General features: G+C 39.2%; 1 protein-coding gene across 1 annotated transcript; it reads right to left on the bottom strand.

Moving 5' to 3' along the window:
• Positions 1–166: 166 nt before the first annotated feature.
• On the bottom strand, positions 167–15,407 carry FBXO3 (F-box protein 3). Its single transcript, XM_015863590.1, has 11 exons — positions 15,253–15,407; positions 12,610–12,699; positions 11,295–11,458; positions 10,162–10,276; positions 7,297–7,501; positions 6,509–6,554; positions 4,583–4,667; positions 3,363–3,485; positions 2,781–2,896; positions 2,214–2,404; positions 167–1,333 (listed from the first exon to the last, which is right to left on the bottom strand). The coding sequence occupies exons 1-11, from the start codon at positions 15,357–15,359 to the stop codon at positions 1,208–1,210; spliced, it is 1,368 nt and encodes a 455-aa protein (XP_015719076.1). The 5' UTR covers positions 15,360–15,407; the 3' UTR covers positions 167–1,207.
• Between the last annotated feature and the right edge of the window lie 200 nt (positions 15,408–15,607).

Below are 15,607 nucleotides of genomic sequence, written 5' to 3'. Positions count from 1 at the left end.
ATGACAATGACTTCTGGGAAACAAACAAACAAACATTCAGGCTTTCTGTAACAGCTGTAGCTATTCAGCAATTGAAAGATCCAGTTGTAACAACAATATAGTGGTATTACTCATCGGAGTTACTAATTCTGGATGTGATAAAAAAAAATGGATCGACTACAGCAAAACCAGTTACCAGTTTAGTTCAAGTCTTGTCAGAAGCATTCCCACGTAACAGCTCAGAGCAAAGAAGGCAGTTAAGTTGTTTATTAATGACAACGGAAATAAAATTAAAGTGATAAAGCAAACAGATACTTCTTTAAATATAAAGATTCTAGTCATCTGGTGTTCTGTCAGGCTCCTTTGTTTTTAGGGAGGTGGGGATTCAGGAGTTGTAGTTGCAAAAACCCACAGAGGATTTAGGGAAACATGATGCTTCAACATAAATGTCAACTAGGGCAAAGTCTGAACAGCAAACATCATATAATGAAAAACTCAAAACATATTTACAAATTCATACTTTGTAGTCATTGAGAAATTTCTCTACTGAGTGGCAGATGATGTGTGTGCACTACATTCTGAAAAGGCATTATTCAATCAGAGTCATTTAGCGTAAAATCAAGCTGACAGACAGATTGTCTAAAAATAAGGCCAGTTTCACTCCAAATTTATCTGACAATCAGAATTTTCCGGTGGTTCTATGTTAATAAAAAGAGCGTTCAGAGCACCTGATCTAACCCAAACGGGATATATCAACCAACCTGCAAACTTCATTCCTAGCAGAAATTACCAACAGTAGAAACTCACGAGAAAGGACAATATACACCTCTTTTGCCTCTTTGTCTATTGCTAATTTCAAATGCCTGTATAAAAACAACCCCCCACACTGTATTTGCAATGTGATCATAAATAGGCAATGGTTTAAAACTGCAACATATGATTATCTCAGACTACCACGCTGTTTTGCACCCGGGGAAAAAGCAAACAAAACCCAAACACCTTTCTCTTTTTCCTACTTCCTTCCCTCCCCCCCCCCCCCCCCAGCACTTTCAAACCAGGGAAAAAAAAAAAAGAAGTTACACTCTGCTGAATATTAGAGCTGGCACCAACATTCATGCTAGTTGCCCTGATGAGCAACAGAAAGTTCATTTACAATAGTCAGAAATATTTTTATGCACTAGCCCCAAAGAGTTCAGCTTCTGAAAACAGTTTTGGAAAGAAGTCCCAATCAGGTATGATGTGGGCAGCGCCCAGAAGGTGCAGGAATGTCCATCACTCTACGGCGATCTTCATATTCATCAGTGTCTGTGGAATCTTCGTCTTCATCCACTGCATATTCATTATGATTTGTTTCCTGATACAAAACACGTTCATATTTGATTAAAATCCTGTATTTCAGCAGCTTATAAGAAAGCACAAATGTCTGCCCAGAAAAATTAGAAATCTAAATTATCACATCAATTAACTGAGGTAGATACTGCACCCAAGTCTTAAAAAAGAAGTTCCTTAAAATTATAAAGCTTAATTTACACTAGAGATCATTTTGCCAAACTACTTGATCTTCAACTCAATACATTTTCATTAGCCTTAATTATTCCATACGTACAGCTGTGTAGAATCACAATCTGGAACCAGCTTCCCTAGCGACTCATTTCTTAATACTAGCAGTTTAAAAACAAAGGGTCATTACTGCCTTTAAAAGTAGCGGTAGAACAAAAGAGATCAAACTAAATGATTTTCACATTGTAACCTCTTCCATTCATAGTGGAAAGTGTTTCTAGCTTACTTGTATAAGCACGACCTCTGCTGGCACTTTCTATTATAGCTACCGGTAACGTGATGTTTCAAATACACTTGGTCCCGTTTTTCAAAGGCAAAATAGAGGCCTATCCCTGAGGAAACACTCGGTGCTTACACAGAAATTTTAAGCCCTATCTGAACTAGTCACTAAAAGAGAGCTGTGCAAGTCGTACAATAAATAAAGCCAGCAAGTCTAAATGCTCCAAAACAGTCAGCAAAATTAAAGTTAGCTCGCAATCTCCAAACCACAATAATCAACAGCAAGCTAAATATCTTCCTGATTTCCCAACTCATTAAGAGAGTTAGTGAAATGCATTTCAAGTCACTACTGAAGTTTAGACACACAATTATATTCTACTATTAATATTAATGTTCAGTGAGAACAGGAGGTGAGAGAGAAAGTCCAAGATAAACTGAATTGCATCTTTGCTTACCATTCGTGCTGTAGACACCTTGAACGTTGGACACACCATATGGAATCTGGGAATCGTAACATTAAAGAATTTTTCCTTGTAGTAGAGGCAGTGGAAGGTGTAATACCCCTCCATATATCCAGACGTTGTGGAAAAAGTAGTACAGCTGGTATATTCATAGACTCTCCCTGGGCTGATAATTGGAAACTCCCCTGTTGATAAGATGTTAGATCACAGTAAGTAAGTGTTGATGCATAACTGTATTTTAGCACCTTGCTAGAGCAGCAGCACTCTGTAACATTCAGGCAGATCATTTCAGATTCTAGTAGAGGCAGAAATGATGCTCTGTAACTATTAGCATTAAAAAGAACTGTTTGAAGAAAGACTATCAAGATGTTAAAACTACGCTTGCAGAATAACTTTAAAGATCAAACAGATGGATGCACACATCTTTCCTTCAAGCAATGAAATCGTGTTGATACAAACCACCACATCACCATAAAAAATGGCTAATATACATATTATGAAACTTATACTTAAACACCAGAACATCCTCCATTAGGTTTATAAAAGTAATCTTTTGCTTACCAACTACTCCAGGACCTTGAACTTCTTCTACATCACCTTTGGCATTCGTTATTCTCCAGTATCGACTGTCCAGCTGACAAGCCTTCTCAGGAAGAGCATCTTTGGACATTTCAATTCTAGAAGCCAAACAGCACATTCAATGATTATGTCACTATTTTCATATATTTTTAAGAGCTCTGGCAGTCTTGGGTATCTCTCAAAGCAGACTGGGAGACAAAAACCCTACAACTTACTGAATATAAGGTATACTATTAGGTATAGTAGGTATACTAAATCAGTTGCCAGTATCCACTTGCATGTCTCTGCTCTTTATCATTATTGCTCCCTTTCTGAGTTACCTGTAACTTTTTTACCTCACACATCATGTATTTTAGCAATTACCAACTTGACAGATACCTTATGTTCCTAGGTAACATTTAAATGGTTGTTTTTAATTAAATACTGCATGTCTTGCACATTCAGATACATTCAATTAATTTCAGTAACTTTACAAATTTATGTGCAGTATTCAAAAAACTAATGATGTGAACTCTGCAAAGGTCCTTCCTGTGGTGTTTTATGTTGCTCTGTTATTATTCTTACCTGATTCTGTAAGTGAAAAAATAATGCGGTGGATGTACAGAACTGAGTTCAGGTAGAAAAGATGTAGATACAGAAACGGTAATATCTCCTGTGGTAGCAACACATTCTTTATCATGCACATACCTACAAAAAAGAAAAAGTTAAATCTGCAAATAGCTGTGAACATTCACAGGTTAAGGGCTGATAATAGCAGGACTAGGGGAAATGGTTTTAAGTTGAAGGAGGGAAGATTTAGGTTGGATGTTAGGGGAAAGTTCTTTACTAGAAGAGTGGTTAGGTCCTGGAACAGGCTGCCCAGTGAGGTTGTGGATGCCCCGTCCTTGGAGGTGTTCAAGGCCAGGTTGGACGGGCCCTGGGCAACCTGATCTAGTAAAGGTGTATGTTTGGTGGCCCTGCTAGGCAGGGGGGTTGGAACTACATGATCCTTGAGGTCCCTTCCAACCCGGGTAATTCTGTGATTCTGTGATTCAATGCAGAAAATACGTGATTAACTAATCACTAATAAGAGCACTGCAGGGCTAGATTTTAAAGTGATTCTGAGTTTTTCATCGGGTAGTTAAGTAAATGATGTACACAGTGTCTTCATTACATACACTTCACAAACTCATACAGCTATGTGTCTCTTTCTAACTGCATTAATGCTTGCACTAAGCTACGTATACAGTTTCCATCTGAAATCAGTGAAGATATTTGGTTACTAAGGATGTGCTCTTATGTTAGGTTTCTGTGGAATAAATAGCAAGTCCTAAAGTACACTGAATCTCAGATCAAGAACTTGGGTTCCGTAGAACCCCAGTTTGACAAAACTAAGGCTCTTATACTCAGAAGAAATTATATGATTATTTAAACACCAGAACAAGTCCTGTTCATTTACTTATTCATTGCACTGTTACTTTAATAGATCAGTTCAATGGAACAATTGCTGTCTTAATAACTCAAAACAGCCCTGCAGCTGTAGCACATGCATTGTAAACAATAAATAATACGGCATTAGCTAAGCTTCAGAACAATCATTCTGTAAAATTCCAGTTTCTCGTAAGTATATAAATATATATATATTTAATTACCTTTTAAAGCTGTATCTGCAATATTTCATGCACTCCCTCCTCCCCCCACTATTAGCTTTTATATCCAATACCCATAACTACTTATAAAGAGGTCTACATTCTAAAAGAAACACTGACATATTGCAGTGAGGCTTTAAGTTTCGGTCACAATACCTGAAGATCTGGTCTCTGATGATAGGATAACCACCAGTTACCACTTTGTTTACATAGGATGTAAACCATTCCAAGTAAGATGTACCTATTTGTCAAAGAGAAGTGTTTGTAAGGATAAGCAAGTTTACCACTAAGATCATTTCCATAAACAGCATGAGGCAAAAACTTAATTTCTAATATTTCACAATAAATTCTCAGACTTCCTTAGATGAGTTAGCCAGTATTCCAGTCCATTCAACCTAGTAAGCTCGTTTGGAGCAACCAACCTAGAACTAAGAGTACATACTCCAGAAATACCACAGCAATTGAGGAAAATCTTAGCTAAGTGTTTTGCATTATAATCATAGTTTCCAAACACTGGTGTCTCTCATCATGTTTTCCTTATAGTGACTGTTCTACTATAATTAGAAGGAACACTGATTTAGCTGAGCATTCTTCTTGTATAGCTCCTTCCTGCTAGTCCACGTACAAGAGGCACGCAAAGCTGCTGGTGGATTTATGAACTTAGCTTTGATAGGCAAGTTTTCACATCAATTCTTTCTAAGAAATCTGTTAACAAGTTGCAAAGTTTCCCTTTCTTTAGAACAGGGACAAGGCACAGATATACTCTGCACTCCCACTACACGCCCATAAGAGTAAACTTAAAATCACTCAAAACAAGTTGGGATTCTCCTTAACGTACAGCCATTGCTTGAGAAAAGGTTTTCATACCTCTACAGCCATTATTAAGGAGCAGCTTTATTTCTAAGCTGACAGTCAAGTTGTCAAATTCAACTTTCAAAGAAACGAGTCTTATACAAGAGATACTGGCTCTATTTCTAGCCATAAATTTTCCAAGCATTGTGATGCAGAGTTCAGTAGAAAAGTACACAGAGTTCTTCAATTGTTTGTCAATATTAGTCACACAAAACCACACATAATGTAACTGAAGTAGTAAGAAATCATTATCCTAACATACACTGAGCTGTTATTGAGTACTGATCACTCCTCTTAGATTTTTTCATGTACTTACCACTTCTTTTTAGCAAGAGCTATGTGTACTGAGAACTTAAGGAAGTCTACGTTTATTATCCTCCTTTCTACCACTAATCCACAAAATACAAACTGTTTATAAAGTAACTCTGAACAGAGAAAATAGACCAATTTACTCTACAACATTCAAGAAAACCTAGATAAATGTTGTATAAGCTTCCTCTCCCTCCTGCAACATGCTGAGATGAACCCAAGCGCAATCAGTACATTTAAGTATGTCATCAGATCATCTCATCATTGACTCAACTCCATAAAAGCAGCAAGCTCAAGGAACAATATGAATAGGCTGTGGAGTAGCTTTAAAGCATCATCCTCAGGTGGAGAGAAGCAAGTAACCAAACTATTACACTTGAGCTTTTGCTGCATCTTTCCTCTGACAATCCTAGGGCTCAAGGTCCGTTCTACAGTATGATCTCTGTAACACACATTTTGGATTGTTTATGTCACATTAAAATTACTTCATATTATCAATCACAGCTATTTTTTGTCACAAAATATTTTTGAACTTTTAACACTGTTGCAAAAACTACTGGGGAAAAAAAAAAAACAAACAACTCTTTGCGCCCACTTGGATGTTATATTTAATAACCACTCACATCACACCCATGATGGCTATTTTGCAGCCTCTGCTCATTTTGTTAGACAGGTTAATACACTGCAAAACTGGTATACAAGGCACAAGGAAGGGCAAACTTTAATAGGGAAATCACTTCAAGTAACCACTGATGCTTTAAAACAGGTTAGTCTTAAAAGCACCAGACAAGGATTTAGAACACTTGCTTTGTTCAAGTCAACTGCACTGCACAGCTTGATTTCATCTGACAAAAAAAGGCATCTATTTCCCCAACAGTGCAATTAAAACATTTTGGAGAGTATTTTATTCTGAAGTATTACCTGTAATGAACATATCAATAGCAGATGGATTGCGAGCCATTTGGTCCTAAAACAGAAAGGAGGTTACAGATGTTTTAGAAAGAAAGCATTAGACTTGCAAGTTTAAAACTTAAGATCTGAACTGTAACATAGGAAATGCCTTCCCTATATCCACTAAACCAATAATCTTGCTTCTTAATTCATCATTCTATCTCAGTCAGATTTTCAAATATACCATAAAGAACACAAATTTTTAAGCTTCAATAGTAACAATAACGCCAATCTTAAAATTTTACAGCTACAAGAATTTAAAAAAACCCCAAACTCGAATAATATAGACTATAAAGGATCTGCTCAAGACGAATTTGTTCTGTCACTGGAAATTAAGTCTTGCTTAAAACCAGGAAGGTTTATATTTATTACATCTAGAAGAGGAGATTCAGCATATCTTCCATAGCAGAAAAGCTTTTCCTCCTTCAAGAAACTAGGAGTACACACCTGCCACAGTTTCAACAAATTTAACTAACATAGTCCAATACAGGTAATTCCACTAGCACAATCTTATGAAAATTGCTATAGCCATTTGGAAACTGTTATAGACATTGATGACTTCATGCAAGTTGCTTTGCCTTAATAAATTCTCCATTCCTGGGCTTTGATTAAAATCTGATGGAAATTCGGGGACAAGTAACTAGAACTAACATGCTGTCTTATGCCATTCACTTCACACTGAGAGTTTCACCATCATCAAACATGAACTATCAACCATTACAGATCTACATTCATGAGTATAAGCATATCCTCCTTACTGGACACTGATAGAAGATCTCATATTTATTCCTTCCTTCCACGCTTTCCAGGGCCATGTACTGACTCAGGCCGGTATGAATGCAGAAAGTCAGGGGAAGACAGTGTTTCAGACCTAGTCTCTGCTGAAAGCCCCCAGCGGCTGTGTCAATATCCAGCAAGTCTTCAGAGCGGTAATGGTTTGACAGTGCCATACTTCCCATCAACCTTAAGAGACAAAAAACAGATATGTAAACAGAATGGATATAAACAGAAGATATCACTCAAAATGCAAATAAAGTTTTCAATCTAACAATGCTATAAAATCATATTAGAGCTATATTAAATCCAACAATAGCAGGCAGAAGCAGAGACAAGTTTTAGCTCTCAGTACCAATCTTCTCAAAGGGAGGCTTAGTTGCTTTCGCACTTTCTTGTACATTTTTGTACCTTAGAGAACCATTTTAAACTGCTCAAGATTCCCACTCTGTCTGCAATTACTTACAAAGAAGCCGTAGGCTACATATTTACAGCTGGCACCATTTCCTACGTAGCTTAACATAATAGCCCAAGATATTTCATGTTTTGTGCAAGTTAATTCCAGTATCATCAGAGCATCCACAATTTTTCAATTAGAATAGCAAGCTGCTATAGTAACAGACGTTGATCAGAACTATGAGCTCTATGCTTTGGAGAAAAGGTTGATAAGTAAAGAAGGGAAACAACTCAGGAGTCAGAGAGATTAAATCTCTATATAAAAACTAAGGCAGACAGACACAAAATCACACAGAGGATATCCACTCCAAAATCCAGACTCCACAGTTCACTTCCTTTTAGAGGTAGCTGTTAGCCACTAGAAGTCCAAGGTTTATCTACCTGAACAAACTAGACTGGGCCACTGTTAACAACTGAGTACTCTTGATACCGTAGTTAAGAAAATATTCCTAAGGCTAAGACCAATTAGTCCTCCAATATGCGGTCTTTCAATAATGTCATTTAATAGGCTAATGTGGACTGGATTATAAATTGTGTCAAGATTGCAGCACTAGAAGATAATCTTGACTTTATAAACAGTACTTCATTTTTCTCCTGTTCCCCAAAGAGATAAACAGCCACAACCTTCTCTTCCTCATGCAAGTAAACAAACTTGTAATCTACACCTCCCCACCCATACTCCCTTCTAATTTGCCTTACACTAATGTTCTCAGACGCAAACTTTTGCACACACTAAGCTTTTGCTGGCATTATGAAAGCAGTGACTCATGGCACAAGCTGCCACACGCCTGTATGATCTAAGTTGCTCCTACCTTGGGCAACAGGTTCCATTCCTCTCATTTTTCCATATGTAATCTTGTTAAAATCCAGACAAAGACTCCCAGTGTCACATACCAGTGACTGGCAAACACATCTAGACTCAGTGTCCTCCATTTTTGGTCTAACACACCCATCCCGTGAACTCACTAAATTCTTTCTCCTGGATCTGATCTTGCAAGTATTCAAGTCCCACTACGGAGCATGAACTGTGGGGTCAGCAAGCAAGCCTGACCCAAAGTAACACTATATCTTCTACTTGCAGTGTGACACCCTTTCTTATTCCAAGGTCCGACATGTCAGAAATAACTGGTTCACCAATGGGGATTGTCAAGAAGTGGCCTTCTTGACAAGGAGGCTTGCAGCCTCCTTTTGAGGGCACAGCAATAGAACACAGCCCACCGGCAGTTATCTTAACTAAGGTCAGACCCAAATGCATGTGACCCTTGCTGCAGCCCCTCCACAGGCACACTGCTCATCAAGGCAGAGTGTAGTGGGAGTAAAAGAGCAGTAGGGAGAGCAGAACACACACAGGCTGCAGAGCTGCATTCTGATCACTTCCAAGTGATCAAATATAGTAAGCATTACGAGCCAGATTTGCATTCATAAAAATTTTTAGTTATCCAATGATCAACAATAATGTATTAGCAGTTACTAATGACCATTTCTTAGTCTATCAGGTAACAAAAGGAGGCACTTTCAAAATGGAAAGAGGTGTCTCATTTAAAACCTACACAACTAGGCAGGACACTACCCCTCCTCTGAAAAAAAAAAAAAAGTATTTTCTAAGGAAGGAAACAAAACCAGAAGTCATCCTTATGCCTGCATAGAACCATTTCCCAAATACCCTCTGTGCTTACAACACCAGAATTAAAGGAAGCCATGCCTGCTTTATTAGCGCAGGTTTTGGCAGGGCAACATGAAAGCTCCACCCAGTAGAGACACTGCAATGATTTGCCCCAGCTTTTTATCTTTTGCTAACACTTGTGTTCGTTCATTAAGCGCTGACCTGCTAAATCTTTTCATTATTGGAAGGTACAAATCCGTTGCACTCACCTGCATGATAATGTTGATGTAAATGGAGTTCTTAGTTGCAGATATATAATCATAAAACCTTCTACTTGGAAAACTTAATTTGAAAAATTGACATTTAGATTCTACTGAGAATGACTGCCTGGTTTGGAAGTTATTCCTTAACCATTTTTAAAGAACAAAAGTTACCAAATCATGAAGACTGCAGCCTGAATCTAGTCCACTTATGGAACACAAAGCAAAACTTCAGGAAGGCAACATGCAGTGGTATGTTAACAGTTGGAAGTTTCAGATATTGAAAATAAAAAAAATAAATAAAGGTACTCAAGGAAATAGGATTGAAGTGTGAAGAACAATTAGAAATCCACACTACATTTTCAGTTACTTCTAAGATTAGAACATAATCAACTGTACAATCAATATCAGTACAAGTGGTCCCTCAGTTATAATACGTTCAATGTTTCATTTGTCCTGGTCAGCAGACATTTGGACATTTTAAAAAATACAGAAGATTGATAAATTGATAAGTAATTTCTGTAGCTTACCCAGGAACAACAAGCTTCTGTCCATTATGAATACGGAATGAACATCGATAGTCATCAGGGAGTTTGCAGCCAATCTGTGCCTCCACAGCATCTAGATCCTCTTCCTGCACACTCTCTGTGTACAAAAAGAAACAGAGTATTACGAGGCAGCATTAGAGGAGGGAATAAACAAGAATATATACTTCAAAGTATTTTGAAACTTGTAATTCAGAGAAAGTGATCTGACAGACATACAAGCAAGGAAAATTAGGAACACAATTGTGTAAAAACGTGGTTCCAAGCAAGTAGCCGGAATCACTGCAGATTAAGTATTTTAAATACAAAGTATGAAATTAGTAAACATCTTGATCAAACAAACAATATTTAGTAACACCTGTACACCAGGAGGCATAGAACTATTACTACATATATTTGGAAGGAGATGGATTACATTAACTCATTATTTAATACAGCACCAACCTTCAGCTAGTGAAATGAACCTTTCCCCCACAATATTGCTATTAGCTGACAGTCAGGAAATATTACTTCAGGGGTTGCTTCTTTCTGTTTCCAATCCAACCATTAACAGAAAAAAAAACCCTTGGCTACGGCCACCATTCATCTTGTACATGAAGCATCAAACGTGTTGAGTGAAATTGGGGAATTTTCACATTCAATTATCAACAGAAGGGTGTAGGGAATAACCATTCTTATATCTACACACACACACTCCGGGGGGGATTTTGCATGCTCAGTTATTGCGAGGCATCAGTTAACAGTTCAGTGATACAAAGTGCGTACTAATGGTACCATAAATGTCTGAGTGTTGTAAGAGTTCCTGCTAATGCTTTCCAGCACTACTTAAGTGCAGAAATTAAACAATTCTAACCACTTTTAGTAGACAAAAAGAAGCTTCTGAAAGCAAAACAACGGTAAATTCGTTCACTTCAAGACTGCCTCTGGATTGCTAGCAGCTTTGCAAGGGCTATACATGTGGTCTGATATACTTATTTACTAGAAGGGAGAGCACATCTCTTTCACTTCCAGGGCTCCAGTAACTGATGCACACATCTAAGACAAAAGCAGTATAAAACTAAATAATAAATAAATCAAGTGGCATCCATGTACTAAAGCAAGCAGGTATCACACTGTACCTTTCAAAGAACCAATCATCCGAGGACACCGCTGTCCTAGGTATTTCTCTAGGTCATCCCAGGCTTTTTTCAGTGTAGCATAATACTGGATGTATCTTCCTAGATCCGAATACGTACTGATGAAGATAGCTTTCCAGCTCTGATTTCGTCGAATTTTTTCCTCACTAAGTAGACACAAAGAAAGAACTTTTAAACACCAGCCTAAATATTTTGACTTGTAAAACCAACTTGTTAATTTTTGTCATTGGCAGAAACAGTATGTGTAATATTAAGCCAGGAACACTTCTCAGTCATAGGAAGCCACACCAGTCTAGTTAATTTTGACATCTATTCAACAGCAACTTGGAACAAATTTAAGATACATTTTTAGTACTCGGTATCAGGGGAAGTATGGATAAACAATTTCTTCAAAGGAAGAATATTGTCTAGTACCAAGTGTTAGAACTGTTAAACAGCTAAACCACTTTGCAGGCCTTTAAAAATCTTATTTTTTGACCTACTGCAGTAGTCAAATAAAGGAGTCATGAACTCCTCTATTTACCCAATAAAAAGGATTAAAGAGCAAACCTGATAGTTAAATAAGAATGCTGTATGCTATCCAGAAAGCCAATTTCTGAAAGAATTACTGCATATTCAATTCTGCTCATGGGCACAACAGCAGATTACTCAAATATTGGCTGCCTAAAAAACGCTCACTGACATCTGACAAAGCATGCTTGCCTCCAAAAGTGTAGCAGCTCTTCCACCGTTGTGTAAGGATAAATTTCAGCTCCTCAGATTCCAATAAGCATTCTGAATCTGAAAGTATTATACAGCTCCATACAACCGCATAATAATTTAGCTATCGAGATGCCTTCATATCAGCATTAAATATATATACATATATATATTTTAACTTCTTATATATACAGATAATATATATATTTAACCTCTTGTAAGGACAGAATAGCCTTATTTCTTGAGGAAGGATTTGGGGGGGGGGTAGGAAGGATAGAGGGGTGATGGAAAAGATTATATTTGATCTGGAAAATCAGAAAAACTAGCGCAGTTTAAGCTTATATTCACCCTCCAATGTAATTTGTAGACATTTCCTTCAATCTTGATTACTTACTCTTCCTAGGTGGAGGGAGACCAGCATGTCAGAAACTAGCCCTATAGTATGTTCTTAGTAGAGCCCTGACTCCCTCACCTTCCCCATTTAAGTTCACATTAAGAACTTTCCATTAAGCTTTCATCAATGTAATGTGTGCAATAGCATACAAGACTTTTTTTTTTTTCCTCAACAGAAAAAAAGGCTTAAGGCAACCACACTTACTCTGAAATAAGCCAGTATTTCTTGCAGTGTCTTTTCCACAATGGATCGTGGCTTGATAGCTGATTTAACCTCCGACTCAAATAGCAGCAGCTATAAATACAAGATCATTACACTTGATTGCAGAAAAGCAGCAAACTAAACAGGGATAAATACACACCAGTAAACTGTAACTTGCTTTCTCACGAAATAAATGAGAAAGCTTGACAGTTCATTAGCTATCCCTTGTAGAGTTATTCTTACAATGGTTAACCGTTTCCATCACAGCTGCGTAAGCCATGGACTACTTTTCTAATGGAAGTATACGCTTTGAGAACTGTCAGCAATTAATTAATTTTGTAAAGCAGGTCAGCCTGCAGGTCTTTTCCAATACAAACATAATTGGAAAGATTTGGGTATGATTACAATCCACCAGAAGTAAGCATTCCTGTAATGCAGGCCAGTTATTATGTTTGCTTCCTTACCTGAATTGCCCATCTCAGCTGTAAGGTGGAATGATACAAAGATCATAACAGATATTCAAAAGGTTATTTATAAGGAAAAACTCAATGATATGGACACCTTCGCTGGGAAATGCTGAGGCAATCTTCACTGGGAAGCAATCTCCAAGAGATGCTGCCTTAGTGGTGGTCAGCCCTTAAATGAGGTCTAAAGGAGATGGAGTCAAGCTCCACCCCTTCCGGGAGCACAGCTAAATTACTCTCACCTGTGCTCCCACACCTAACCCGACACTTACCTCAGCTGATTAATCAGAGGTTCAGGCTGTGATTACCAATTTCCCATACATCTACCTTATTTTTTTTCACAACCATAGTCACTGTATTGGAATCTCGATCAGTAAGATACAGAGCTCGCTCTTATGAAGAGCATACATAGCTCTTTCCATTGTGTTACAGGTAACATTGCTGCTTCAGAAAATTAAAAGAATCACATCTTGCTTTCAAACAAGAAACTCCTCAACACCTATTAATGGCTTGCACTTGGAATTTCATAGTCATCCCAGCAGAAGCCCACTAGAGACACAATGTTGATTCATGGCTGCTCACGAATAACAAGACCTTGACATCTGGCAATGTGAGAACTTCATTTGCAACATTCTGGAAGTTTATTTGTAAATAAAACCATCTTGAAGTTAAATTTCTAGCTGAAATCTGTTATCTTGGAGTTACTGGAACAGGTTGCCCAGGGAGGTGGTGGAGTCAAGAAAGGCACAGATGTGGCCCTGAGGGACGTGGTTTAGTGATATGGCAGTGGTGGGTTGACAGCTGGACTCACTGATCTCAGTGATCCTTCCAACCTTAATGATCAACCAAGCCTATAATTGCTTGGAAGAAACAAGTCACTGTGGTAACTGTGTAACACGTGGCTTCAAACCTGGTCAAAGATTCAATTAAAACCATTCTCTTTAATTACATAAATAATGAAAAATCCCAACATTTAAGGACCACCAGGCTAACCAACCTGTGGAATATAGGGGGAATGAGACTGTCTGTGATAGCGTATGTATACATGCCACTAAAACAAAGACAAGAAGACCAGAGATGTCCTCAATTAAAACCCTGAGTACCACGAACTGAAAGCTGAACAAAACTACCATTACTGAACTTACAAACAAGAAACCAAACCAGTATTTAATTGACCTTGCATATTCACCTCATTTTATCAAATACGTAACAAAAACAGGCATTAAGCCTGCCTTCATTCACTATATTGCTATCAATTACTAAGCCACCTCCTCTGAATTTACCCAATTATCCCGCTGTTTAATTTTTTACTTCCATTATGCTTCATCTCTTTCCTGCTGCCTACTTAACATAAGGCTCCCTGATGCCATCCGCTTTCCTCACTACAAAAACAACTGATAACCTTCTACTTGATTCACACACGTTCCCCTCTCTATTGAAGCACTGATTTCAATCACTGTGATTCACAATCACTTTATTGGTAAGGTTTTAGCTAAAACTCTATTCTTATCTCAACCGTCCGACCTGCAGCTCTGACCATCCACCCTGCACGGAGCAGCTTGCAGCTCTGGTTCACGTTGTGCTGATCGAGAGGTCCCTCCTGTCTAATTTAGTCTGGTTTCCCCCATCCCCAAACAACAGCCCATTCAGATAAACCGCCTGTACTGCTGGCAACAGAACTGCCCTTTGTTTGCCCACACATATCAGAGTTTCAGAGAATTACTCATGCCATTAACTCAGCTATTGGTTCATCCCCCACTCGGTAATTTAAATACAAATAAAAACAACAGGTAATGGGGGGAAATGGTGAACGTTGCCTTTCGCTTAACAAAACAGCAATGCTGTTTCAAGCTCTCAGTGCTTTAAGATGCCTTCTCTAGAAGAAACCAACCTTTCCCCTGCACAGCGACATATGTTTTTAAGCACCGTGCCCTGCTCGCTTCTTCGCCTTCACGTCTCTCACATCCCCCACAGTTACGCTTCTCCTGACCCCGTTTTCCAACACAGCGATCCCAAAAGTTATGCAGCACCAGCCGGCCCGAACGTACCGAGACCTGGGAGTGGAGCACACCCCGACCCACGGCCCAGCGCTGCGCGGGGCCCGGGGAACGCCTCCAGCGCCTCCCGCACGATCGTCCTTCCCTCCCCCTGGCTCCCGCGGAGCCCCGGGCCCGGCCTTTACCTCATCAAATCCCGGTAGTCGAGGAAGCTGAGGATGAGCAGCAGCGGGTCGGTGGGCAGCAGCTCCAGGCTGAGAGCCGGAGGCTCCATGTCCAGGGGCGCCGCCATCTTGAGAGACGTCCCACCGCTCCGCCGACGGGGCCGCCCCTCGTGCCGCTCCGTTGTCGGCGGTAGCCGCCCCGCAGCGCCCCCTGCCGGCCGGTACCGCGCTTTGCATCCCGCTGCCGGCTCAGCCCTGTCCCTGCAGCGCCTCCCGGTGCTCACAGGCCGCCGGTCTCACCTCACAGAATCACAGAATGACCCGGGTTGGAAGGGACCTCAAGGATCATGTAGTTCCAACCCACCTGCCTGGCAGG

This window comes from Coturnix japonica, chromosome 5, assembly GCF_001577835.2.
Source record: "Coturnix japonica isolate 7356 chromosome 5, Coturnix japonica 2.1, whole genome shotgun sequence".
Taxonomy (NCBI): domain Eukaryota; kingdom Metazoa; phylum Chordata; class Aves; order Galliformes; family Phasianidae; genus Coturnix; species Coturnix japonica.
This window is presented reverse-complemented; position numbering and strand designations above follow the sequence as displayed.

Bases quoted from the DNA above. Each gene is read 5' to 3' on its own strand.
- FBXO3 (XM_015863590.1), bottom strand. From the start codon at position 15,359: ATGGCGGCGCCCCTGGACATGGAGCCTCCGGCTCTCAGCCTGGAGCTG. The intron at 3,486-4,582 runs GTATTGTGACCG...TCTTTTTTGTAG, and splicing joins ATCAGAGACCAGATCTTCAG to GTATGTGCATGATAAAGAAT. The intron at 2,405-2,780 runs GTAAGCAAAAGA...TCTTATCAACAG, and splicing joins TCAAGGTCCTGGAGTAGTTG to GGGAGTTTCCAATTATCAGC.